Raw genomic sequence first — 25,893 nt, forward strand, 5'->3', positions numbered from 1 at the left:
CCTCAGGTAGGTGCAATTTGCATATACAGTATCAGGCAAAAGTTTGGACACACCTACTCATTCAAGGGTTTGTCTATATTTGTACTATTTCCTACATTGTAGAATAATAGTGAAGACATAACAACTATGAAATAACACATATTGAATCATGTAGTAACCAAAAAAGTGTTAACCAAATCAAAATATATTTGATATTTGAGATTCTTCAAAGTAGCCACCCTTGACAGCTTTGCACACGCTTGGCATTTTTTATGTAACCTTTATTTAACTAGGAAAGTAAGTTAAGAACAAATGATTGTTTACAATGACGGTCTACCGGGGAACAGTGGGTTAACTGCCTTGTTCAGGGGCAGAACGACAGATCAGGGATTCGATCCAACAGCCTTTCGGTTACTGGCTCGCCACTCTAACCACTACCCCATTCACTCAACCAGCTTCACCTGGAATGCTTTTCTAACAGTCTTGAAGGACTTCCCATACAAGCTTTTCCTTCACTCTGCCGTCCAACTCATCCCAATCCTTCTCAATTTGGTGGAGGCCAGGTCATCTGATGCAGCACTCCATCACTCTCCTCCTTGGTAAAATAGCCCTTACACAGCCTGGAGGTGTGTTGGGTCATTGTCCTGTTGAAAAACAAATGATAGTCCCACTAGTCCCACTAAGCCCAAACCATATGGGATGGTGTATTGCTGCAGAATGCTGTGGTAGCCATGCTGGTTAAGTGTGCCTTGAATTTCAAAATAAATCACAAACAGTGTCACCAGCAAAGCAACCCCACACATCCTCCATGCTTCATGGTGGGAACCACACATTTAGAGATCATCTGTTCACCTAGTCTGCATCTCAGAAAGACCAAAGGACAGATTTCCACCAGTCTAATGTCCATTGCTCATGCTTCTCGGAGCAAGCAAGTCTCTTCTTCTTCTTGATGTCCTTTAGTAGTGGTTTCTTTGCAGCAATTTGACCATGAAGGCCTGATTCACGCAGTCTCCTCTGAACAGTTAATGTTGAGATGTGTCTGTTACTTGAACTCTGTGAAGCATTTTTTTGGGCTGCAACTTCTGAGGCTGGTAATTCTAATGAACTTATTTTCTGCAGCAAAGGTAAATCTGGGTCTTCCTTTCCTGTGGCGGTCCTCATGAGAGTCAGTTTCATCATAGCTCTTGATGGTTTTTGCGACTGCACTTTCAGAAACTTTCAAAGTTCTTTTAATTTTCCACATTGACTGACCTTCATGTCTTAAAGTAATGATGGACTGTCGTTTCTCTTTGCTTGTTTGAGCTGTTCTTTCCTTAATTTGGACTTGGTCTTTTACCAAATAGGGCCATCTTCTGTATATCACCCTACCTTGTCACAACACAACTGATTGACTCAAACACATTAAGATGGAAAGAAATTCCACAAATTCACTTTTAACAAGGCACACTTGTTAATTGAAATGCATTCCGGGTGACAACCACATGAAGCTGGTTGAGAGAATGCCAAGAGTGTGCAAAGCTGTCATCAAGGCCAAGGGTGGCTACTTTGAAGAATCTCAAATGAAAAATAAACGTTTATTTGTTTAACACTTTTTTGGTTACTACATGATTCCATATCTGTTATTTCATAGTTTTAATGTCTTCACTAGTATTCTACAATGTTGAAAGTATTAAAAAGAAAGAAAAACCCTTGAATGAGTAGGTGTGTCCAAACTTTTGACTGGTAACGTGTATAGACCTATAAAACGAACACACAATTACAAAGGAATTGAATGTGAATTTCAACTTGTCTAGCAATGAGCTCATTTTTGGACGAGTTGGTGCTCTAACAAGAGGTGGGGTTCACATTGATAAGGGCATCTATCTCTGTCTCTGCTTATCTCAAAGAAACATGCGTCAGGTTTATTACAGTGTTCTGGTTCCACCCTAGTCGCTCAGTTAGCGTGGCACTGGCATTGCACGTATGTACTTCGATTCAGATCATATTTCCGGGATAGTATGCCCTACGACACCAGAGTCACTTTCATTGTTTGACGTCAATTGGCTTTTAAAGCATGTATAGGGACATTCTGAACATTTTACCTTTTTGTAAGAAAGTCATGCTGATTGTCATTATCCTGTTCGTACCATGGGCCATACGTGGGGCATTCATTGGCCATACAATCTAAATTTCATCAATGCTTTACAGTTACACTTATTTATTGAACATTTTTGTATCACAACGAAGGTACATTTCGTAATTTCACATAACTCTTTAAAATCGACATATCAGTAGACCAGCAAATCAATCAAACAATGGGGTCAACTGTGTCAAAATGTAAAACATGATTGATTCTTCTGAGGCAAAATCTATATTCTTCGGTGACATAGCTAAATCAAGAAGAACATGTTAACTATTTACAACTTTAGTTTACAATAGGCCTATGTGTCACATACAATAGGCATACAATTGGAAATCGTAATGGAACATTTTTAATGCACGAGGTAATGATTAATAGACCAGATTCAAGTGTTTATAATGTTGATGGCATTGGCAGCAGGCGATTTGATTTTGAAAAGGGGTTTATAGGCAGCCTAAGCATTGCGTTGCGCAGTGGATTTTGGTTATTTGCCAAAGTGGAAGTCTGCTTTTTTTGATGGTTTTGTTTTTGTTGTTTTTGACGGAAATTGGGGAAACAATATTTTGGTCTCCAATTCAAATTCAATCTACAAGTGTCCTCTGCTGGTCTGCTGCAGACATGACAGCGTGCGCAGCGGGCCCAATAAATCTACGACTACACTAAATGCAACAGCGCGCTCTGTTGGTCAAATCATCCACAATTAGGCTACAGCTGGCTCGAGAAATGCTCTATTCAAACACCTTGCCAAACGTTAATTGCGTGCCAGGTCCTGTTCAACACCCACTGCATAGTAGGCTAATAGCCTACTTGTATTGAATATGATTATTAGTTTAACGGATTAGTCTAATAGCCTACGTAAGGGCAGAGGAACATTGTCTTGGAATTGATTATAATTACAGTATCATCCACGATGTATTGAAGATTTAAAAAGGCCTTATTCTAATCAGAGAGATTGGTCCAGTTTCTACTATTACTAGAAACACACACAGAGACGATTTACGATGAAAGCTGATTTATTATTTTCTTCCAAAAACCCATAAAACCAAATGGGGAAAAATACAAACTGAGCATTTTACAGAAGGCAAAAAACTCAAACAAATGTGCGAGTAGGTAAACCTATAGTTGTGAACAAGTAATACAAATAGAAATGTATAAAAAAGAAAGTAAAACCAATATAAAACGTTATAGAATCCAATTTCTCAGGAAATCCTATATTAAAAGGGGGGGTTAACGTAAAAATATAAATCCAAATTGAGACACCAGTGAGCATACAAAATATTAAGAACACCTGCTCTTTGGATGACAGACTGACCAGGTGAATCCTGCTGAAAGCTATGATCCCTTACTGAGGTCACTTGTAAAACCACTTCAGTCAGTGTAGATGAAGGGGAGGAGACAGGTTAAAGAAGGATTTTTAGGCTTTGAGACAATTGAGACATGGACTGTGTATGTGTGCCATTCAGAGGGTGAGGCAACTCCACATTAGGAAGGTGTCCCAAATGTTTGGTATACTCAGTGTATTTTTGTATTTTGGACTTCAATCCTTTTTAAATTATAATTTTATGCATCACTACTACTGTAGAATAATGTCAAATATTATAATAATTTTGGTATACCTATATTACAATGCAAATTCTTCATTAGATCCATAGTCCATTCTATCACTTTCTAGTTACCAACCAATCCAAAAAGGGTGACCACTGAACAGGAATTTGAACCTTGCCTACACACCCTAGTCAGTACCCAAACACCCCACGTCACTCCTTCCCTCAGTAAAACCACTCATAAAACCTTTTATTCAAGAAAATAAACAATCTTTCATTTCAGAAATGTAGTACCTTTATTGGAGAGTTTGAGTAGCTACCATTTCTAGTTGCCTTCTCATGAACATTACAACTGTTATTGACCTCAACGATAATGCTGCTGCTACCAAATCTTTTGTTGGGAATTATCTGTCTGGTCAACACATATTATTATCTTTACACTCAGACGGATCACCACAACATACAGTGTAACAAAATAGTTTGTTATGAGGGGAAGATCTTTGGATAAAAATTCTGAAAAAATGGTTAACTGTTACAACGACTAAAATGTGGTTGGAAGTTAGCCAGTAAGACCATAATTTAAAACAACAGTATCCTGATAAGGGTGCTGTAGGCCTCTTCACAGCTAGGTGTCTGACATCTAAAGTAGCAATGCTGTGTGTAAAGGTTGTCATCTGTTTAACAGTGTTGAAGATCCATACCGTTACCTATGTGAAATTTGGATTGAATAAAAATAACCTATCAAAAATACTCTAGCGTAAATAAAGGTTGTGTAGAAATCTCAATCTATTGTGCTGAATTAAACTGGAGTCCTGTATCAGAATTGTTTTAGCACCAATCAGCTGACTGATTACAATCGATAAAGGACACTTCAGAGAGATATGTGTATTTTAGAATGGAATGAGTGATTTTGTCATTTTAGAATGATATGGGTGAATTAATAATTTCACAGTGATATGGGTGACTTTCGGCATTTTCATAAATGATTGTGATGAGACACAACATATTCCTACTGTGTCCTTGCAACTGATCGATTATCAATGGTATATAGAATGACATATATTGCTTGTACAGTAATAAGTAACAAATGCATATGAACAAAAAATAAGCTACAATAATGAACTACGGTAAAGTAATACAATCTTGCTTATCTAGCGGCAATAAAAAAACACAAAATGAATGTAAGTGGGATTATTGCTGAGTTGAGTTTGTGTGTTGAGCTGTTTCAAGGGGAACGGCTTATTCTGTCATGTGAATATTATCGGAGATTGATTTCAACCAACACTGTAACAAAAAAAAATCAGACTCTTGTGCGTAAAGAACTATATGTGAGTATAGCATCACGATGAATTCCTTTTTTGTTTGAAGAAAAGATGCGTTAGGATCGTGTCAAATGCTGGGTTTCATGCCGACGTGCACACACAGTACATACAGAGAGAACACACAGAGAGAAGAGGACAAAAGACCATTACAATCACTCTCCCACACACAAATACACACAGACAGACTCACACACACGAACACACACACACATATATATATATATACACAGATATCAACACTTGTGGTGGAATGGTTGAGGAGCTGGTTGAAGAGGTGCTGCTAAATTCTCCAAAAGGTATCTTACAGTGTGTGGTCACTTTGTTTCACCAGAGGGGGGAGAGGATCCCAAAAGAGGAGACTTTGGTGATACCTTGAGGGTAAAACAATATTTATAAATCATCACCTGATGCACCCACAAGTGTTGTGTGTTTGTTTTTGTTCAAATGTTAACGTACATTCTCTGTTTGACAACACTTACAGGGGAAGGAGGCTTGGCGAAGTTGAGGTGAGCGTAGAGAAGCACAGCGATGTCATTCTGACTGGCCTCCAGGGCTATGGACAGGGCTGAACTGCCATCCTAGTGGAGAGAGAGAGAGATAACCATAGGTTGGGTTGCCAAAGAGAGAGAGGGTGAGAAAGGCAAGACAAAGTAGGTCAGGCTGAGGGAAGGATGAGAGACAGGGTTGGGAGCTGGTGCACACAGCTGCACCGCCGAGAGCAAAATAGAGAGACAGAGACAGAAGAGAAAGTTAAAAAACAAACAGTCAAAGACACTGTATTGACATGGGAGACAGACTCATAGATGCTGTTAGACAGAGAGTAGGGAAAACGGGGTGGGAAAACAACTAGTAAAATGCTATGTAAAATCCTAGAAGTTTGGGAGTAGGCTTGTTGACCCACGTTGTCAGTGAGGGTGACATCACAGCCTGGCACAGACAGCAGCTGACGCACGATGTCGACGTGGCCGTGCTCGCAGGCACACATAAGCGCCGTGGAGCCGTCGTCGTCACGGATGTTGACCTGTGCCCCGCAGGAGAGCAGCGCCCGTACCATGTCACCTCGCCCGTGACTCACTGCCAGCATCAACGCCGTCTGACCCGCCTAACAACATACAACAGTTACCCGTTAGGAAGGCCATGACTTTTACCAGTCTCCTGACCGTGTGACCTTCTGACCTGGAAAAACTCCAGGCAGTAGTTATAAGAGCTGGCCTAACACCAACAGTCAGCTTTTCTTACACAAAATTACAAAACCATCGGAGGCAAGAAAAGACATGTCCTGGCCCAACATAACCAGAACATAGATACGATGTGGAGCTATCAGCAGCATACATGCAAAGGAGCCATCTAACTGAAGTAGCTGAAATAGCCATTTTGTTCGGGGCTCGGGAGGAACGTCATTGGTCTGCCTGAGTTTGGCTGTGTGCAGGGAGGCCTGCTGTCCAGCAGGGGGCATAGTGTACCTGGCTGGCTTTGGCGTTCACGTCCCCTGTGCGCAGCAGCTGCAGGACAGTGTGAAGGTCACTGTCAGAGTGGAAGGCAGCCAGAGCTGTCAGCATGATGGCTGTGTACCCGGCCTTGTTCTGCTTGTCAGCGTTGCACAGGCCTGACAGGGAGAGAGCGACCAGGACACGTTTATTATGGGAATTAAATTCCTAAACCATTCCACTAACAGTCATGCAGTACATGAAGGTTATACATACAGTCCATTGTATCTATGGCAGACCACAAGTCTGTGTTAGATATACACATTCATACAGTGCTGATCCATGTACTGTACGAACAAACTAAACACTTACTTGTCCACCATAAAAGTAAACCACTATTCTCTTGTCTGTAAACACACACATCCCCCAGTCACTCACCAGTGTCCAGCAGCAGCTTGACCACAGGGAAGTTGGAGTGGGAGACGGTGTAGTGCAGGGCCGTGTTGCCGTTGCCGTCGGCCATATTGACCACAAACTTCAGCAGCTGTGGGGAGACGGAGGAGAAGGTATCCATATAGGCCCTGACCATGGCAGTGTCAGCTGCCTTGTGACAGGACACACGAAGCCACTCCTGGAGCACTGTGGTGTAGGCTGTCCTCTGGGGAGGGAAATCACAGAGACCGGTCTCAGACTAACAACCAGACAGGACTGGTCAGAGTAACTCACACTGTTTATGATACACAGATGGATGTAGGCCTGACTGCTTTAGCTTAATGGGATAACCCAGTATTGTAAAGTGCAGGAGACCTGAGTTCAAATCCCGCTGGTTACATGAACACAATCTTGTAGAAAGTGACTATATGAAATGACAAGTCACAGATGAAGTCATCTAAACTGGCATGGTGGGCAGAGTAAAAGAGAATTGCATACTGCTGCTTGCTGGCTGAAAGCATTTGGTTCACCCAGGGCTTTCTGCAGGGCATGGAGAGATGCCATCAGGCTCTCACTGAACTCCAGTCTGACAGAGATGAAAGAAAGCACAACAAATTCAAACACATACATACACAATATCATAATGCACTTGAAATCATTGATGGAATGACACATCTACTGATTAGAGTTTTTAAATGGTTATGCTGGTTTACCTGGTTTCTTGATTGGCTGCTCCAGCAGCACTTGGGGCGTTTCCAGGTGCTGGTGTCGAGGCTGATGATTGGACTATCCTCTGCTGGGAGCTTTGTTCAGTAGCTGACGATTGGGTAGCCCAATGCTGAGGAGCGAGGTTAGTAGTTTGTGATTTGATGGCATCTAGCTGAACGGTGACATCAGTGGTATTTGATTGGGTGACACCCTGCCTTACTTCCGGGTTAGTGGCTTCTGGTTGGCATCTGGGTGGCTTGGGGGGTGCAGAACAGGTAGCTGCTGATTGGATGGTGCACTGCTCAGGTGTAGTGGGTTCAGTGCTAGTATTTATGGAGGTACACTCCTGAAGGATAGGGTCTGGGACCGATGATTGGACAATACTCCCCTGACGGACACAGTCATTGGCTGGAGATGGGTAGGTAGTCTCAGTGGGGGTAGAGTCAGAGGCACATTGCTGCATGGCAGTGTTCAAGGTTGGTGATAAGGTGGATACATGCTGCAGTCCTATGCTTATGGTTGCTGATTGGCTGGTGCTCCGCTCAGAGGCAGGTTGACAGGCTGGTGGTTGGACGGTGGTGGTTGGGAGCGGGGTGGCATGCTCTAGCCTTGTGGAGGAGACTGGGACTGCTGCTGCTTGCTGGTGCTGTCCCGCTGCAGACTCTGGTGCTTCTGGGAGTTTCTCTGTGGTCTCATGATATTCACTGGCATCACTCTCCTCTGAACTCTCACTGCTACTGTCGTCTGAGGAGGTGGACTCATACCTGCAGGACAGAACAGATCTATCACACATGTCAACTCACGATCTCTGTAGTGTAACATGAATACACTGTTACACACTATCAATAACACACGTACCCTCCATTGACTCCAGTGAACTGCAGGTTCTTCTTGGTGGATGGAGAGCCAGGTTCTCCTTCTGCCTTATGTTTCATAATGGACCTCAGGGCGGTCTGGGGAGAGGCTGCTGCAGCTGGAGAGAAGACCCAATGTTGCCACAATGTTATGTTACGTCAGGGACAGTTAGCGGGAGGGTTAAGGTAAGGAGTCGCACGGTCCATAGCTACCTGGCTTTGATGGGTCTTCTTGATAATGGACGGTGTTTATGGCAGTGTGCTGGGGTGTCTCTCCTTCCTTCAGATGCAGCAAAGCCATCTGATTACCAATGGTATCAATGGCGATGGCAGGATTAGTGACAGGCACAGAGGTGGACACCTCACTTCTTAGGACCTCTCGGACCTGTTTGGAGGAGATGGCGATGGGCAGCTCAACAGCTGCATCTGGAGGAATGGAAAGGAAGAGGACAAAAGATGGAAGGGATCAACAATCAAAGAAAATGGTTTTTCAACCTAACAACTCATTGTTATAGAAAACATTTGTACATTTTACAGGAGCATATAGAGGTAAATGCCTTGCTCAGGGGCACATCGACATCCTCTTTCACCTAGTTGGCTCAGGGGTTTGAACCAGTGACCTTTAGGTTACTGGCCCAACGCTCTTAACCACTAGACTACCTGCCGCCCCATTTAAACCTACTTCATTTAATTTGATATCACTTGGAACTTATCACTGAAGTCAGACCTACCCTCTGGGCCCAGGGCCTGTGCATGTCCTCTGTGGGTTCCCTCCAGGACTGTACCACCTGGAGGGAGGGAGGGGGAGCTGCACCCCTCTGCTCGGAGCAACGTGCCCACCCCCACCACAGTGGCTGGTTGCTCCAGCGTGTACACCTGGATTCCCACAGTTCTCTGCGCCCGGTGATGGGGCTGCTGGGTAAAGCTGACTACCGTTTGCAGGCTGCGTCCCTGCTGCTCCTGCCAGCTCAGACTGGTGGCCCTGACCGAGTGGTTTGCCTGGGGGGCCAGAGCCTGCCTCTCCCTCTGAGCTGCCTGCACCTGCTGTTGGGCAGCCAACAGCTCCTGCATCGTCCTCTTCAGCTGGCCCTCCAGCTGGCCCACCTGGCTCTTCAGGGCCTCTGTCTCCGGCACCAGCCCCAGGTCCTGCTCCTTCAACCCTATGCCCACATCCACCTGCTGGCTGCCCCTCGCCTCCTCTGGTCCCACCCCAATGGTACGCACTTCCCTCTGCCCAGCCGGCCGCGCTCCACCCACGATCACCGTGTCCTCAATCTCACAGCCTGAGTCTGCCTGCGGCCTGGAGCCCTCAGGACTGGTGGGGGTGGTGGGGGACAGAGGCCCTGCTGCAACCCTGGTGGTGGCTTCAGCTCCAGAGCTCACCTCCTCCTCTGGGATGTCGATGTAGAGCTCCCCTCGGGGCCGGCCCACTCTGCCAAAGCCAAGGGTGTGTCCCAGAAACTTCTGGCTCTTCAGCTGGACGCTTAGCTGCCTCTTCTCCTCCTGCAGCACAGAGATCTTCACCTGGAGCACGGGGATTGTCTTCACCTGCTCCTCCAGCTCCCGGATCTTCCTGAGAGCCACCGCCATCTGCTCTCTCACATGCTGCAGGTGGGCCGGGGTGGGTGACACAGGCGTGGACATGCCGGAGCTCATTGGGGTGAAGGAGCCCGTTCCTCCTCCATGGGTGCGGTTGTAGCTGTGGGCGCTGCTCAGGGAGGTGGTGGATCCGGCCATGCTGTTGTGCATGCTACCCAGTGTGCTGGAGAACCTCCTGGGGGCCCCTTCTTTCTCTTCCTCCAACTTCCTGCGGGCATCCAGCAGTGTCTTCTCCACCCGGGCCGTGCTGAAGCTGGGCCTCTGGGAGTGGGAGTGGGAGCTGTGTGGGTGGTAGCCTGGGGCGCAGTAGGAGAAGGATGATTGGCGACTGTCCTGGCTGGTGTTGGAGCACAGGGACTCTGTGGAGGTCCACCAGGAGCCTGTGTAGCCGTACCCCCGGGGGAGAGACCCGTAGCGGGGCCGGCGCTGACCGGGCACCTTCTTGATGGTGTTTCCCTTCTCAATGTCGTTGACATACTTGAGGAAGTCTAGGTCCAGACGGTAGCCGTAGGGGGTCTCCACAGAGTAGGGCGCCTCCTGCTCCTTCCCGTGCAGGGAGGGGGGAGCGGACGGGGTAAGCTTCCCTGCAGGGAACAGGAAATAGAGTTAAAACAAGCAAAAATCTGCCATCTAATCTCGGACTCAGACTTCAGAAAATAGCATTATCTCTCAGGGATACTGAGTGTTTAGGTATATACTCTAATAGTAGTTACACAAATTAGGTAGAAACAGTTTGATAAATAAAGTAGTAGGTTATAGCCAGACCTTGATTGGTTTAAGATATCTAAAGACCTTAGGTTGATCTAAGTTATTTTGGATGTTAAACACTTCAGGCCAAGGCTGATTAAGTTAAATCCTGGACTGAAAAGCATGCCAAAGGGAGAAACTCCATTGAAATGACTTTTTAGTCTTAATCTGTGTCTGGGAAACAGTCCCTACATGAGAAATAGATTATTCACTCACATGACAGTTTGTGGAAGATGATTCAGTATTATGATGTGAAGAAATAGAAAGAGTATAGAGTTAGGACCATACCTCCTGGGAAGCTGGGGTCCATGTGCAGCACCTGAGCCATGATGTCACACGTTTACCCACAAAACCTCACCTGGGGGGAGAGAAAGACACAGTCATACAAACCTATCAAACACTTCCACAACACAGTCAGAATAACTACTCCTAATGGAGCAACCCACTGTAAGGTATTTGACAATACACTGTACACAAAGGGGGTGGGGGGTGGGATACAATAGATACACCAGCAGGGGAAAGGCCAGTGAAAAAAGGTGAAATCTTCAACCTTAAAGGGTTCATCGGTTGTCCCCATAGGGAAACCCGTTGAAGAACCATTTTTGGCTACAGGTAGAACCCTTTTCATTCCAGGCAGAACCCTTTCCACAGAGGGTTCTACATGGAACCCAAACGGGTTATACCTGGAACCGAAAAGGATTCTACCTGGAACCAAAAAGGGTTCTCCTATGTAGATAACCGAAGAACCCCTTTGGAACCCTTGTTTCTAAGAGTGTAGGGTCACAATGACAACCCTTGTAGTTGAAGAGTCTCTCTTTCTCACGAGGGCAGAGTAACATAAGCTGGGTTTGTATTGGTCAATATACTGCTTCTTTGTTGGGATGGCCTGAGAGTTTAATTGGTCATACTGTAGGATGGTCATATGGTGGGTTGGCTATATCTAACATCTTGTTATATGTCCCTAAGAATCTCTATGTGTAATATATTTAGCCTCAATTAGCCATTTCTGTACTTTTCTGCCTGCTTATGTTCTTTCTGCTTGATAGTACATCTTTCTGCTTGATAGTACATCTTTCTGCTTGATAGTACATCTTTCTGCTTGATAGTACATCTTTCGGCTCAATAGCACATCTTTCTGCTCGACAGTACATCTTTCTGCTTGACAGTACATCTTTCTGCTTGATAGTACATCTTTCTGCTTGATAGTACATCTTTCTGCTTGATAGTACATCTTTCTGCTTGATAGTACATCTTTCGGCTCAATAGCACATCTTTCTGCTCGACAGTACATCTTTCTGCTTGACAGTACATCTTTCTGCTTGACAGTACATCTTTCTGCTTGATAGTACATCTTTCTGCTTGAAAGTACACAGTTTGTTTCTGGTTCTAATATTCCGAGGAGGAGAAGAGTTAGAAGGGGAAAGTTTCCTGGCAGCTTATTCCAGGAGAGAGAGGTCGGAGGCTGCCAGTTACAGCCTTATTAGGAATCGTTTGTGAACACTAACAGAGGTTCTCGATTTAGGGTTTACAGACACTCTCGCCCTTTCTTTCTCTCCCACTCTTTTTCCATTTATTTTCCCCTTTCTGTTCCCTCTCTCTGTATCTCCCTCCATCTCTCCCTCCCTCCTCTTTCATTCTTTCTCTCCCCCTCTATTCGTCAGCTGACGATAAAGAGATTTCAGCTGACCACTGTCTCCCCTCATCCCCCTTCCCCCTCCTCTTGCTCCCATACACTCAAACCAAGATAGTACATTCACCACATTAAACACAATCAAAACAATGACCAAATGCACACTGGGATCGACACTGAGAAAACCAATGCATATTTCATGTTGTTGTGAACTTTCTTTCTATTCGCCTACTGGATGTCTTGCTATTGGTGTACTAACATTTCTGTTTGGAAGTTAATAGTGATGGCTGAGCTATTCTTCTGACACCCTTTGCAGTTTATGTTTGCTTGTGGCAAGAGGAAAGTGACATGCTGCCAGCGATGACATACTGCCCACAATGAGGGGTCTCTGATTCCGTGTGTCTCCCCGGCTGCTAAATATTAACTTTCTAGGTCATTCATTTGTGGGAACTGGGGATTCACTTTTTCAGCATTACATCTCTTGCATTAGTCACTGGAGCCTCACCAGCTGAATCTGTAAAACAGACATCAAAAGTTTGGACTTGAATTGATTTTATTCTCAGGGCATACTTAGTTCATGCCCAGTTTACTGTTCTGTTCCATCAGCAAGAAAGGAGTCTCTCTCTGCTCATTTCAATTTCTGTCTCTCCCCTCGCTCGTCCTCTCCCTCCCTCTAATCTCATGACTCTCGTCAGCGCCTGTTTATGCTCTTGCCCATTTCAGGGAAAGTAGGGCACTTGGAAACATTGACTAGATTGACTTGGTATTTTTGAAGCCTGAATTTCTCTGTATACTGTAGCTCTCCCTATCTCTGTCTTTCTCACACTGATATGGCAACACACACAGACATGCACGCCCACGCAAACACATACACGCACAGATACGCACACACCACGTGCCCACACGAACCCCCCTCCCCCACACACACAAACAAAGAAGGCAAACAATTTGATATGATTGATAGATTGATTTGATACCTCCGCAAAATGATGGCAGGACATGTAGTGTTAGTATCAAAGTAGTTGCAACAAGGGCCTCCCGAGAGGCGCAGTGGTCTAAGGCACTGCATCGCAGTGCTATTGTGCCACTAGAGATTCTGGCTTCGAGTTCAGGCTCTGTCGCAGCCAGCCGCGACCGGGAGGCCCATGGGGCGGGGCACAATTGGTCCAGCGTCGTCCGGGTTAGGGGAGGGTTTGGCCGGCAGGGATATCCTTGTCTCATCGCGCACTAGCGACTCCTGTGGCGGGCCGGGCGCAGTGCACGCTGACACGGTCGCCAGGTGTACAGTCTTTCCTCACATTGGTGTGCCTGGCTTCCAGGTTGAATGGGCATTGTGTCAGGAAGCAGTGCGGCTTGGTTGGGTTGTGTTGTGTTGTGTTGTGTTTCGGAAGACGCATGGCTCTCGACCTCCGCCTCGTCCGTACGGGAGTTGCAGCGATGAGACAAAAGACCAACTACCACGAAATCGGGAAGAAAAAGTTTTTTTTTTTTTCATTAAATAAAAATGAAACGTTATTTAAAAAATAATTCAAATAAAATAAAAAGTAGTTTAAACAAATCAAATGACTTCTGAGATGCATTGTTTAATGTGCATTTCCTGGTATGAGTACAGTATAAATGCTTATGTGAGCGTATCTGAAATATGGAATGTGAGTGTGTCAGATGTCTCTGTGTGTGTCTGTGAGAAAGAACAGGAAGGTGGTGTGTGTGTGTCATTGAGAGAGTACAGGAAGGCGGAGGTCTGGTTGACAGGGGCACAGTTGATGAGATATAATTAGAGTGTTCAGTTCAGCTACACAGCGTGACAAACATCCCGGCCCTCAGCAACGACGACGGCCAAAACTCTCCTCTCCACACCCTCCTTCTCTCTCTCGTTCTCCTTCTCATATTAACTCTCAATTTAGTTGAATATTCCTTTATTTTCCTACTCACGTAGGAACACGTACTCTGTTACGGGCCGCTTTCTTCTCTCTCGCCTCTCTCTATTTAACGCTTTGCCTGGTGCTCCAATTCCTACCCTCCCCCAAACCTTCTGCATCTGCCTCTACAACAGTGCCTCGTTAGGTGTTTGTGTGTGTGTGTGTGTGTGTGTGTGTGTGTGTGTGTGTGTGAGTGAGTGAGAGTGTCCGTGCATGTGTTTGTACGTGGGTGTCCACCCGTAAGTGTGTGTCTGCCGTGTCTTTGTGCTCCACCATGTATGTGGGTGACCTTACTCCCTCTCTCTCTGGGCTGTAAACAGTGTTCCATTGAGATGACAGTGATTAGAGTCCAGTGTACCCCCAGCTCCTCCTCAGCAGCACCAGCACAGCCAGCCAACCATTCTTCAGTGATACACTCCCAGACGCAGACTTTAACCTCCTCCTCTCCTCCTCCTCCTCCAGCCATTCTCTACCCTCCTCCAGGAGGAAGGAGTTGCCCGAGACTGATGCCCCCCTCCTCCCCACGTTCCAGACCAGCGGAAGTTAACATTGCCCGCCTCCAGGGTCCCCCACTCTGACTATTAAGATTAGAAATCAAGGGGAGAAAAACTCAGATCCTTCAAGCACAAAATAGGATGTGTCTCTGAGACTGCTGATGTCCTGTTGGATGCCAGAGTGTGCCTGCGTGATTGCTGCTTGGCTACTTTTAAATCATTGTGACTTGTTGCAACATTGATACACCGAAGCTGTTTCAGAATGTGCTAATATACCGCTACATTGTTATCACACAGAGTCCCTCAATAAAAGATACAGGTGTCCCTCACCTGTATCAAAACATACATACCACATTTCTTACCACACATATCTTTGTGATCAGAGGAGGGTGACCATCATGGTTAGTAGGTAAGATACAGTAGGTTTAGTTCTGGAAGAAAACTCTCAGGGCTAGTACTTCAGTCAGGTCCAGAATTATTGCCACCCTTGACAAAGATGAGCAAAAACATATAAAACCTTTTTTTTAATGGCTCAGTGTCGTTATCCTCGCAAGGTGAGGTATTGAAAGGTATTGGAAACAGGGGTGCCAAACATTTGAACCCTATCTTTTAGAGAAAATGGCTTTACTTGTTAAACAAAATCTCTTTCTCTGAGCAATGATATTAGTATAATAATAATAACAATATCATTTCCCAATTTATTTGAGCATACAATATGTCTCAGTATTTTTATTATTTATTTTATAGTCCGTTTTGCTAATCTTTATCAAGGGTGCCAATAATTTTGGACCTGACTGTATGTCCAACACGTTGTCTTTATTCAGTCTTGCCTCCTTTTTTATTGCCACGGGGATTAAGCTGTGCTTATAGCAAAGTAAGAAATACCTTGAATCCCACAACCCAGAGAAAATCATGGAATTTTCCACCCACTTCTTAAATAACTGCCTTTTGTGTGATTGCTATTCTGCACAAGTTTGGGAATGGGAATGGTTTATGAATTAGGAAAAGAGGGATTTATTTTCTGCTCCATACCAGCTGCTCAGAGTGCTGCAGGGTTGGTCTCTCCTCCTCCCCAATCTCCTCACTCTGGCTTCTCTTCTCTCCTATTTTTCTTCCCTCCCCTCTTTCTCACGGTCAGCACCTGAGCACAGCATGGAGGAAAATAATGGAACGATATTAACATTTATATTAAGAAATCATAACATCCATTTCATAAACCTACTGAGATAGAGATCAGAAAACAGAAAAGACCAGATCGACCCACAAAATAAACTTGGGATAAATGCAACCAAGTTCCAAATGAAGCACATCATTGAGGTATCCGGTGAATCTTTAACCAGCCATCAAATCTCAAAACGTCCATGACAACTCTAACAGGTCCATCCCAGCCTCTCCAGAGGGCTACAAACAGGCCTCTCATACAAAACAGGGATTACCCACTGTTCAGGCAGGTTACCAAGGACTGGTTACTGTAAGACTAAAAACACCCAGGTCTGCAGTAGAAAACAAACCCAAGAAACACATTCCACTGCCTCAGAGTGACAGCTCCACACATGAAAAACATCCTTTCCATCTCACCACAAAATGCCAATCAAATTCACGAGTCGATGGACCTCATTTCAGAGCAACAGCAGACCTCCATGCAGCTAGTGCCTTGAGAAATGTCTCATCCGTCTGAGTCTGAACCACAACAACACAGACTGCTATATGGCCAATCAACCAAGGCTGGCTGGGAACCTCCCTGTCATGACATTGAGCAATGTTTTCAGGCACTTCTTGACTCACACTCTTGAACCTGGTGCCATGTAACACACTCCTCTGGTTTCACAGGAACACCCAAATCAAATCATCAAATCACATTTTATTGGTCACATACACATGGTAAGCAGATGTTATTGCGAGCGTAGCGAAATGCTTGTGCTTCTAGTTCCGACCGTGCAATAATATCTAACAATTTCACAACAACTTCCTTATACACACGAGTGTAAAGGAATGATTAAGAATATGTACATATAAATATATGGATGAGTGATGGCCGAACGGCATAGGCAAGATGCAGTAGATGGTATAGAGTACAGTATATACATATGAGATGAGTAATGTAGGGTATGTAAACATTATATAAAGTGGCATAGTTTAAGTGACTAGTGATACATTTATTACATCCAAATGTTAATTATAAAAGTGGCTAGAGATTGAGTCTGTATGTTGGCAGCAGCCACTCAATGTTAGTGATGGCTGTTTAACAGTCCGATTGCCTTGAGATAGAAGCTGTTTTTCAGCCTCTCGGTCCCAGCTTTGATACACCTGTACTGGCCTCGCCTTCTAGATGATAGCGGGGTGAACAGGCAGTGGCTCGGGTGATCTTTTTTGACCTTCCCGTGACATCGGCTGGTGTAGGTGTCCTGGAGGGCAGGTAGTTTGCCCCCAGTGATGCAGACCTCACAACCCTCTGGAGAGTCTTACGGTTGTGGGCGGAGCAGTTGCCATACCAGGCGGTGATACAGCCCGACAGGATGCTCTCGATTGTGCATCTGTAAAAGTTTGTGACTGTTTTCGGTAACAAGCCAAATTTCTTCAGCCTCCTGAGGTTGAAGAGGTGCTATTGCGCCTCTTTCACCACGCTTTCTGTGTGGATGGACCATTTCAGTTTGTCAGTGATGTGTACGCCGAGGAAATTAAAACTTTCCACCTTCTCCACTACTGTCCCGTCGATGTGGATAGGGGGGTGCTCCCTCTGCTGTTTCCTTAAGTCCACGATCATCTCCTTTGTTTTGTTGACGTTGAGTGTGAGGTTATTTTCTTGACACCACACTCCTAGGGCCCTCACCTCCTCCCTGTAGGTCGTCTCGTCGTTGTTGGTAATCAAGCCTACCACTGCAGTGCCGTCTGAAAACTTGATGATTGAGTTGGAGGTGTGCATGGCCACACAGTCATGGGTGAACATGGAGTAAAGGAGAGGGCTGAGAACACACACTTGTGGGGCCCCAGTGTTGAGGATCAGCGGGGTGGAGATGTTGTTTCCTACCCTCACCACCTGGGGGCGGTCCGTCAGAAAGTCTGGACCTCTTGGGGAGGTAAGCAAATTGGAGTGGGTCTAGGGTGTCAGGTAGGGTGGAGGTGATATGATCCTTGACTAGACTCTCAAAGCACTTCATGATGACGGAAGTGAGTGCTAAGGGGCGATAGTCGTTTAGCTCAGTTACCTTAGCTTTCTTGGGAACAGAAACAATGGTGGCCCTCTTGAAGCTTGTGGGAACAGCAGACTGGGATAAGGATTGATTGAATATGTCCGTAAACACACCAGCCAGCTGGTCTGCGCATGCTCTGAGGACGCGGCTGGGGATGCCGTCTGGGCCGGCCCAGATATTGTTGCCCCAGGATCTTGCCAAGGCATCTCCACGACATCACCTATACTTACACGTGATTTGCAAGGAATACAGCCTATATTCGCTATCTGCAAATCCATGTGATTTCAGATTCGTCCTGTCACAAATACGTTCCAGGAGATAAGCAGCGTGATAATGGAGGTTATTTCCTTTTTCTCATAAATTGGCTTTCACTGCAACGCCTAGGACTAAACTAGTACATTTCATTATGGAGTCGTGGCCAAATGACGTCAGACATTTCCATTTACAGAATGTCACATTATGACCTTTTATCTTACACAGTCCATTGTTGAATACTTTTGTCATGGGACAGAGGGAGGAAGGAGAGAGTGAGAGAAACAGAGCCTCATAGAGGAACGACAGCCAAATCACAATGAGCCATTCATTCAGCCCCTAGTTCCACAGCTGGTTCTAATATAGAGCTAGGAGTGGCAAAGAGAGAGAGAGAGAGACCGAGAGAAAAGCAGAGAGAGAGAGAGAGAGAGAGACACACACACGATCAACCCATATTTACATACATAAATAAATAAAAGAAAGAGAGGGAGGGAGAAAGAGAGGCAGAGAGAGAGAGAGATAGGGGAGAGAGAGACACATAGATAGACAGAGAGAGAGAGATAGGGGAGAGAGAGACACATAGATAGACAGAGAGAGAGAGATAGGGGAGAGAGAGACACATAGATAGACAGAGAGAGAGAGATAGGGGAGAGAGAGACACATAGATAGACAGAGAGAGAGAGATAGGGGAGAGAGAGACACATAGATAGACAGAGAGAGAGAGATAGGGGAGAGAGAGACACATAGATAGACAGAGAGAGAGAGATAGGGGAGAGAGAGACACATAGATAGACAGAGAGAGAGAGATAGGGGAGAGAGAGACACATAGATAGACAGAGAGAGAGAGATAGGGGAGAGAGAGACTGTTACAGCATAGAAAATAAGCCTCAAAACAAATGTGATGTTGTCTGAGGCCCTGTTGTGGATCCAGACACTGTCAGAGAGTGGAAATACAAATAGGCCCAGTGATGACGAGCAACCAATGTCTGGGAGGTCTGTGTACATGTCTTAGACTCCTACTCTTATCAGTCATCACAAATCAATACAAATGTGATTCTATCATACTAGAAGGCATCAGTAAATATCACAATAGAGAATAACGGTGTAATAACTAGTTTATACAGACTATAAAATGTCATAACTAAACTAAAACTACATACCCAGTATATACCAACACACACAGTATATACCAACCTACACAGTATATACCAACATACACAGTATATAGCAATGTGTATGTCGTGTCCAGTGTTATGAGGGAGGAGGTAGGCTCTGCAAACTTTTGTACATTCTTGTTTTTGTGAAAGAGTCAAACAGTTCTGAAGAGATAGGTTAACACACACTCCCACGTCTGCACCCGCCACCCTTTCATCACACAGCTGAAAACACACACACACACACACACACACACACACACACACACACACACACAAGGATCATTTGAACCCATGGAACTCCCACAGCTCCACAAACACAGCTGAATCATTTCAGTTCATTGTTTCAGGTATAAGCTCTGAAGAAACAAAATGTGGAGGGCATACAGTAACTCCGTTCTCATCTTCCATCTAAACACGCTGGGAAATTGTAGTGGTGAGTATCAAATCCACCATGACAGTAGTAACCTTTCAACAGCAGCAGTGAGATGACGACATATATGCAGTACACTCACTCAAAAGGTATCACCGTGCACAGGCACTCAACACCACAACCCCTCAACACCAGACCCCAGACTGGAAGAGGGCACGTCGTGGGTCACCCTTTCTCACTGTTCATTATAAAGGACTATATGTCATTGATGTGCCATTAAAATAGCTTATTGTGGGATTGCCTGAGGTCTGATGAAGAAAGGGTTACAGGAAAAGGAGCTCCGTCGCTGTATTCCCCCAGGACCCAGAAACAACCCAGTCACTTCCTCCAAGCCCAGGAGAAAAAGTAACAAGGAGAGGGAAAATGAGACGGAGAGGGAGAAAGAATGAGGGAGTAAAGTAAAGAGAGAGCAGGAGAGTGGAGGTACAGTATGTGAGTGAAAGACGGAGAAAAGAAAGAGGGGTGTGGGTGAACAAGAGGGGCGAGGCTGGAGTGGAGGAGAGAAAGAAAATAAGGAGGGAGAAGAGAATAACTTTTAAATGGAAACTTCTAGAATGAGAACACCAATGACTGTTCTAAGATTTCGAATCCACCAGTATGAGTCATTGAAACTCCCAGCAGCCACACCATAATGTTGTGTCCTCTGCTCTTGCCAAAACAGGGCAGACATCACAGGGATTCAAGAGGAACTCTTGACCAAGGGTGAATTACGTTTGAAAAGACCTTTCTTCATCATCTGAACTTGATACGCCTGTAAGATTACTATCATATTTTGAACATTCCACTACTGGTTTAAGGATCAAAAGTGACTCACAATAGAAACCCAGCACACAAAGAGGCAGCACTTCTAGTTTCTAAATGAAGGTTGACCTGGCCTCAGCCCTGCCTGCCTGCTCACATTACGTCTGGAACAGGAGAAGAATAAACATCAGCATCACAGCTGCCATTGGTCATTGTGTTGACCCCTCCAAGGTTATTTTGTCAGCACCCAGGCTACTTATGATTGACCTCAGTCCAATGTGTATAATACCTTTTATTTATTTATTTTTTAACGAACAATACATGGTCAAATTGGAACTATTATGAAAACTCTTTTGGAAACCAACAAATACATACATCATGCTGGTGTTACATTATTCTCTGGAGGAGAAACCTTCCTGGCTCTTTCTGCATCTGCTGAGGACTGCTGTATGTGACCCTAACTCTCATCCTAACAGATGGCTTAATTTAGCCAACTGGTCATGCATTAATAACTAATGACCAATGAATTGCTGGTCTCTACTCAGAAGTGGCAAGGATGGTAGCCATTTATCATCATTTGGTTACTTTACAAGTAAACCACTCTTTTTAGAGCAAATGCCGTGCCTCATTCTCATGAAAAACAAGACTTACACATGTGCATGAGGAGGACAGATGCTCTCATATGACCGGGGTATAACAAACTACTGTGGGCGATGTGCTTCTGAATAACTAATAGTGGGTTTGAACTAGGAACAGTGAAGACATCACATTTTTTCAAATCAGATTTTATTTCATCAAATGCTTGGTAAACAACAGGTGTTGACGAACAGTGAAACGCCTACTTTACAGGCCTTTCCCAACAATGCCGAGAGAAAATAGAGAAATAGTAGAAAAATAATAACACATAACAATAAAAGTAATAATAAATACACAATGAGTAACGATAACTTGGCCATACTATACACACACGGAGTGTGAGTGAGTCATTGTGCTGGGGTACGAGGCAATTGAGCCAGTACATATAACTAGGAATAAAGTGACTAGGCAACAGGATAGATAATAAACAGTAGCAGCAGCAGCAGTAAAAAAAAAAGTCACTGCAAAAAGGGTCAATGCAGATAGTCTAGGTAGCTGTTTGCGTAACTATTAGTACAGTATTTAGCAGTCTTATGGCTTGGGAGTAGAATCTGTTCATGGTCCTATTGTTTCCAGACTTGGTGTGTTGGTACCACTTGCCGTGCGGTAGCAGAGACAACAATCTGTGACTTGTGTGGCTGGGTGAACAGGGAGTGCAGGAGGGGACTAAGCACACACCCCTGAGGGGCCCCTATGTTGAGGGTCAGCATGGCAGATGTGCTGTTGCCTGTCCTTACCACCTGGGGGCAGACCGTCCAGGATCCAGATGCCAAGGGAGGTGTTAAATCCCGGGGTCCTTAGCTTAGTGATGAGCTTGGAGGGCACTATGGTGTTTTGAATGCAGAGCTGTAGTCAATGAACAGCATCCTCTTACCCAGTTGGGAGAGGGCAGTGTGGAGTACAATAGAGATAATCTGTGGACTTGTTGGGGTGGTATGTGAATTGGAGGGTGTCTGGGATGATGGTGTTGAAGTGAGCCATGACAAACCTTTCAAAGCATTTCATGGCTACAGATGTGAGTGTTACTGGGCGATAGTCATTTAGACAGGTTACCTTGCCATTCTTGGGCACAGGGACTATGTTGGGCTGCTTGAAACATGTAGGTATTACAGACTGGGTCAGGGAGAGGTTGAAAATGTTAGTGAAGCCTTAACCCAGCCAAGCTATGTAGCCTATGCCCTGTTACTGCAAGCAAATAGGATGACTGTTTTTAACATTAAGGAGGAGTAGGGTCTGGAGAGAAAAGACGGCACGCTGCGTAAATAGTCTGGCCCATACAGCCAGGGAGTGGCCTTACTGCTTGACCTGGCCTCAGCCCTGCCTGCCTGCTCACATTACGTCTGGAACAGGAGAAGAATAAACATCAGCATCACAGCTGCCATTGGTCATTGTGTTGACCCCTCCAAAAGGAAACTGCCTGGCTAAGGGTGGGGCCCAGGGACAGGAATTGCAACAGAAACAAATGAAGAAAAACTGTATGCATTAGAGAGAGAGGTGGAAGGAATGGGAGAGACAGCGAGTGAGAGACAGAGTGAGAGAAAGAGAGAGAGGGAAAATTCCTGTGCAGAACGGGAGGTAGAGGGATAAGGATTGATGGAGGCCAGAGAGGCAGTGTTCTGAAAGGATTTGGGGAAGGTTCAGGGGAGATGGAGACGAAGACCAGAGCAGAGCTGTTAGTCCGGTCAGGCAGGGGAATGCTGGTCAGACTCACAGCAGTTTTGGGGTTAAAACCTCAGGTCAGTGGAGCCAGTCAGTGGTGGTCACATGCAGCACAGTGGGGCAACGGAAGGAAGTAGTCAAGCACTGAAGCACTGTTGATGTATATAAGTGACCCGTTCACCGGGATCCTCATTGATTGTTTCCAGACTGACTCAATGAGTGAAGTAAATGAGATAACAACAAGCAGGACTTGAACCACACCAATAGACACGGCAGGTATACACAAACACACAACAAGGTATTAGTAGGTTGTTGCGAGTCAGCAAATAGAAAAATATATCTTCCCTTTCGGAACGATTCATGTATTAAGAAGGATTACCTCCAGAGATTAGTCCAGCAGATAATGATTTCATGCTTCCTTGGACTCTACATGCATGATGAAGGAATATGTTGACTGAAAACGTTAAAGGATTTGTCTCTGGCTGTAGGTCTGGATAAATAAGTAGGGGTATTAACCCTCAACGGCCAAATCCACCAATCTGGCCCCATTCTAATATAAGAGCTATGTCATCATCCCCTGCTATAGTTAAATACATCTGCTCCTCTCCACAGCAATGGGTGATTAGCCGTCATAAGCAAGGATCTATAGCCTACAGGCTCCACCAAAAAAACATTAATACTGATGGAGAATTTGGTGATAAATTACTCTAATTTTAAAGTAAAAAATATTGATATTCTATCATTAAAAAGGTGCACAAACTGTGATCCATTTTCCCACCAAAACAAGAAACGGTATGTTTGTGTGAAATTTGCATAAAACTATACATGATGTCCAAATGTGTATTTGAGCTGTGGCCTATTATACACCTTCTATGGCAGTAGTGTAAGGCTCAAGTATAACATGCCTTTCTGTGCAGAAGTAGAAGGCTTTCTGCTCACTGAATCAGTAACAATTGTTCATTGACTGATGTGATAGGACTAGTTTCCAGACTCCACAAGGAGACATGAACTGTAAAATGGCAGAGTGAAATATACCTTGACGGCCTACACGCATTAACTCACAGAGCATCTGTAATTATATTCCACTACCTGATTCAAGGTGATAGGCAACTCTAAATGAATTGCTCATGTGTGTAACCATGGTTTCAGCTGAACAGATGGGTGTCAGCAAGGGGACAGTCTGGCCCGCTACGACCTGTCCGCAAATTCTAATAAATCCAGACAATCACAGACATGAAGCTTCATGCAGGTTAATGGCGTAATTTCATTAGTCTAGCTACATCATTTAAAATGCCCAGCGTGTGGTCCACCGCTACAAATTGGCTTTATAACCTTGCATTCCTCCATTTGGAATTGCACTACAGCGCCCCTAGTTCCAAACGTTGTAATCGGGAATGTGGTCGGTGAGACAGGCTACGCATTCCATCCCCGCTGCTGCTGGCACGAGCATGGGAAAACTCCAACTGGGCACCTTACATTCTAGGACACCTATGGATAACTGTGTCGGTCACCTATAAAGTAGGCCTAGTCTGTGTGAAAGCAGACTGCTTTCAAGTGATCAATGATTGATCAAAGGACCCCATACAATTATACGGGCCTATCTAGACTGTAGCCTATTCCCACAAAATGACACTTGGGTTGTAAACATCTTCTCCAAAGTTCAACAGTTTAATAATTACCAATAGATAAACCTTGAAAATCATTAGTAGGCTATTAGGCCTACAGGCGTTAAATGTTCTTCCAGATACTGCTTCTTCTAGAGAGGAGGAAAACCCGATAGAATGAATTCAACTTTCTGTTGGTTGTTAGGCCCTATAGCTTTTGAGGCAGACATCCGTTCACTGAACTGACCACCAGTCACGGACGGGCGGTTAAACCAGACCAAATTTAAGGGCAGAGTGGCAATGAGAAAGTGATGAACATCTGGAAGTAGGCTAATGAAAAGTGGAAGAATGGAAGGACCCACCCTCTCCCTGGAGTAACGGCAATCACGGGGTTTTCTTTAAATGAGGGATTCATCTTAAATTATTCAGGAATTCAACTTCAAAACTTTCTTTGATTGAAGAAAGAACATGATCGAAAAACGTTTTAGTTGAAGTTCCGAATTTTAAAAAGTTTAGCCAGAGTGAGGCTGGCAAGTTTCCAAAATGTTCCAGAACGCAAATATTAACTAAATATCTTCTCTCCAATTTGAACAATAACCTCAGTGAAAATGTGAGACCGCTCTCTCAGCTGTCAATAAAATTCAGCCAACATGACCTAAACACAAAACGTCTTAGGGATAACACACGCGCCAGTACCCAATGCATTGTGTGCGCTCCCTCGAGGAGCGCGTTATCGCCAATGATACTCAGCCAAATAACCTACTATACACGAGAACAAAACCACTCATTAGGCCATTAATACTTATAGTACTATTTAGGGAAAAGTGCACACCAATTCATACAAACATAACGCAGTTAAATAGATAGAGAATGGGCAATAAGAGACCCGTTACTTCTAGAAGTAAGACACAATCCGGGGAACGGATAGGACAAAAGAAATCTTACGCAAGACACCATTTTGGACTTATTAATTGAGCAAATGTTAACATACAAGCTGCTGGGAATTAAGAATGTATGATCTTATCAAAAGGCTGTTGTCCTTACCTATCCTTATAAATCCGTTCAGACGTCTTGGGCCAGGAGCGCTCACTGACATGGAGACAAAAACACCGCAGCCAAGCGGTTCAGAACCCCCTCCCTCCGCTCTTAAAGGGCCAGGAGCGTCTTTAGACTAGACTAGTACCTTAGGCTAGAAGCCCCATTACACTCCGACATCTCTGCATATTCATTCAAAATTGTAAAATGTAAGAGTTGTAATAAGAGAGTCGTCGTATTAATGGCTCAGTGTGACTTCTAGAAATGTAGCCTAATGCAAGGGTGACCTAAAGTCCGTCAGCATTGCTTTCTTTCCATTCCATAAAAAAAATGTATCGGTGACTGCGCATGGGTAATATGGTCCCCGTAACATGACGTCATACGTTAGTCTCCCCTGGAATCTACCCGTGTCTT

General features: G+C 44.8%; 1 protein-coding gene across 3 annotated transcripts; it reads right to left on the reverse strand.

Moving 5' to 3' along the window:
- Positions 1-3,093: 3,093 nt before the first annotated feature.
- On the reverse strand, positions 3,094-25,764 carry LOC112226074 (KN motif and ankyrin repeat domain-containing protein 2). 3 transcript variants are annotated; one of them, XM_024390292.2, is made up of 13 exons: positions 25,489-25,763; positions 15,807-15,915; positions 11,020-11,089; positions 9,117-10,568; positions 8,599-8,811; positions 8,390-8,504; positions 7,537-8,295; positions 7,322-7,409; positions 6,830-7,049; positions 6,428-6,570; positions 5,866-6,066; positions 5,444-5,542; positions 3,094-5,335 (listed from the first exon to the last, which is right to left on the reverse strand). In XM_024390292.2, exons 3-13 carry the CDS (start codon positions 11,057-11,059, stop codon positions 5,279-5,281), a joined length of 3,387 nt encoding a protein of 1,128 aa, XP_024246060.2. In that variant the 5' UTR covers positions 11,060-11,089; positions 15,807-15,915; positions 25,489-25,763; the 3' UTR covers positions 3,094-5,278. The 3 variants fall into 3 exon arrangements, with proteins under 3 accessions (XP_024246060.2, XP_024246061.2, XP_024246062.2); XM_024390293.2 differs by lacking the exon at positions 25,489-25,763 and adding an exon at positions 16,353-16,452; XM_024390294.2 differs by lacking the exon at positions 15,807-15,915 and having other exon boundaries at positions 25,489-25,764.
- Positions 25,765-25,893: the final 129 nt, after the last annotated feature.

The sequence above is a fragment of the Oncorhynchus tshawytscha genome, linkage group LG27 (genome assembly GCF_018296145.1).
Source record: "Oncorhynchus tshawytscha isolate Ot180627B linkage group LG27, Otsh_v2.0, whole genome shotgun sequence".
Classification (NCBI taxonomy): Eukaryota; Metazoa; Chordata; class Actinopteri; order Salmoniformes; family Salmonidae; genus Oncorhynchus; species Oncorhynchus tshawytscha.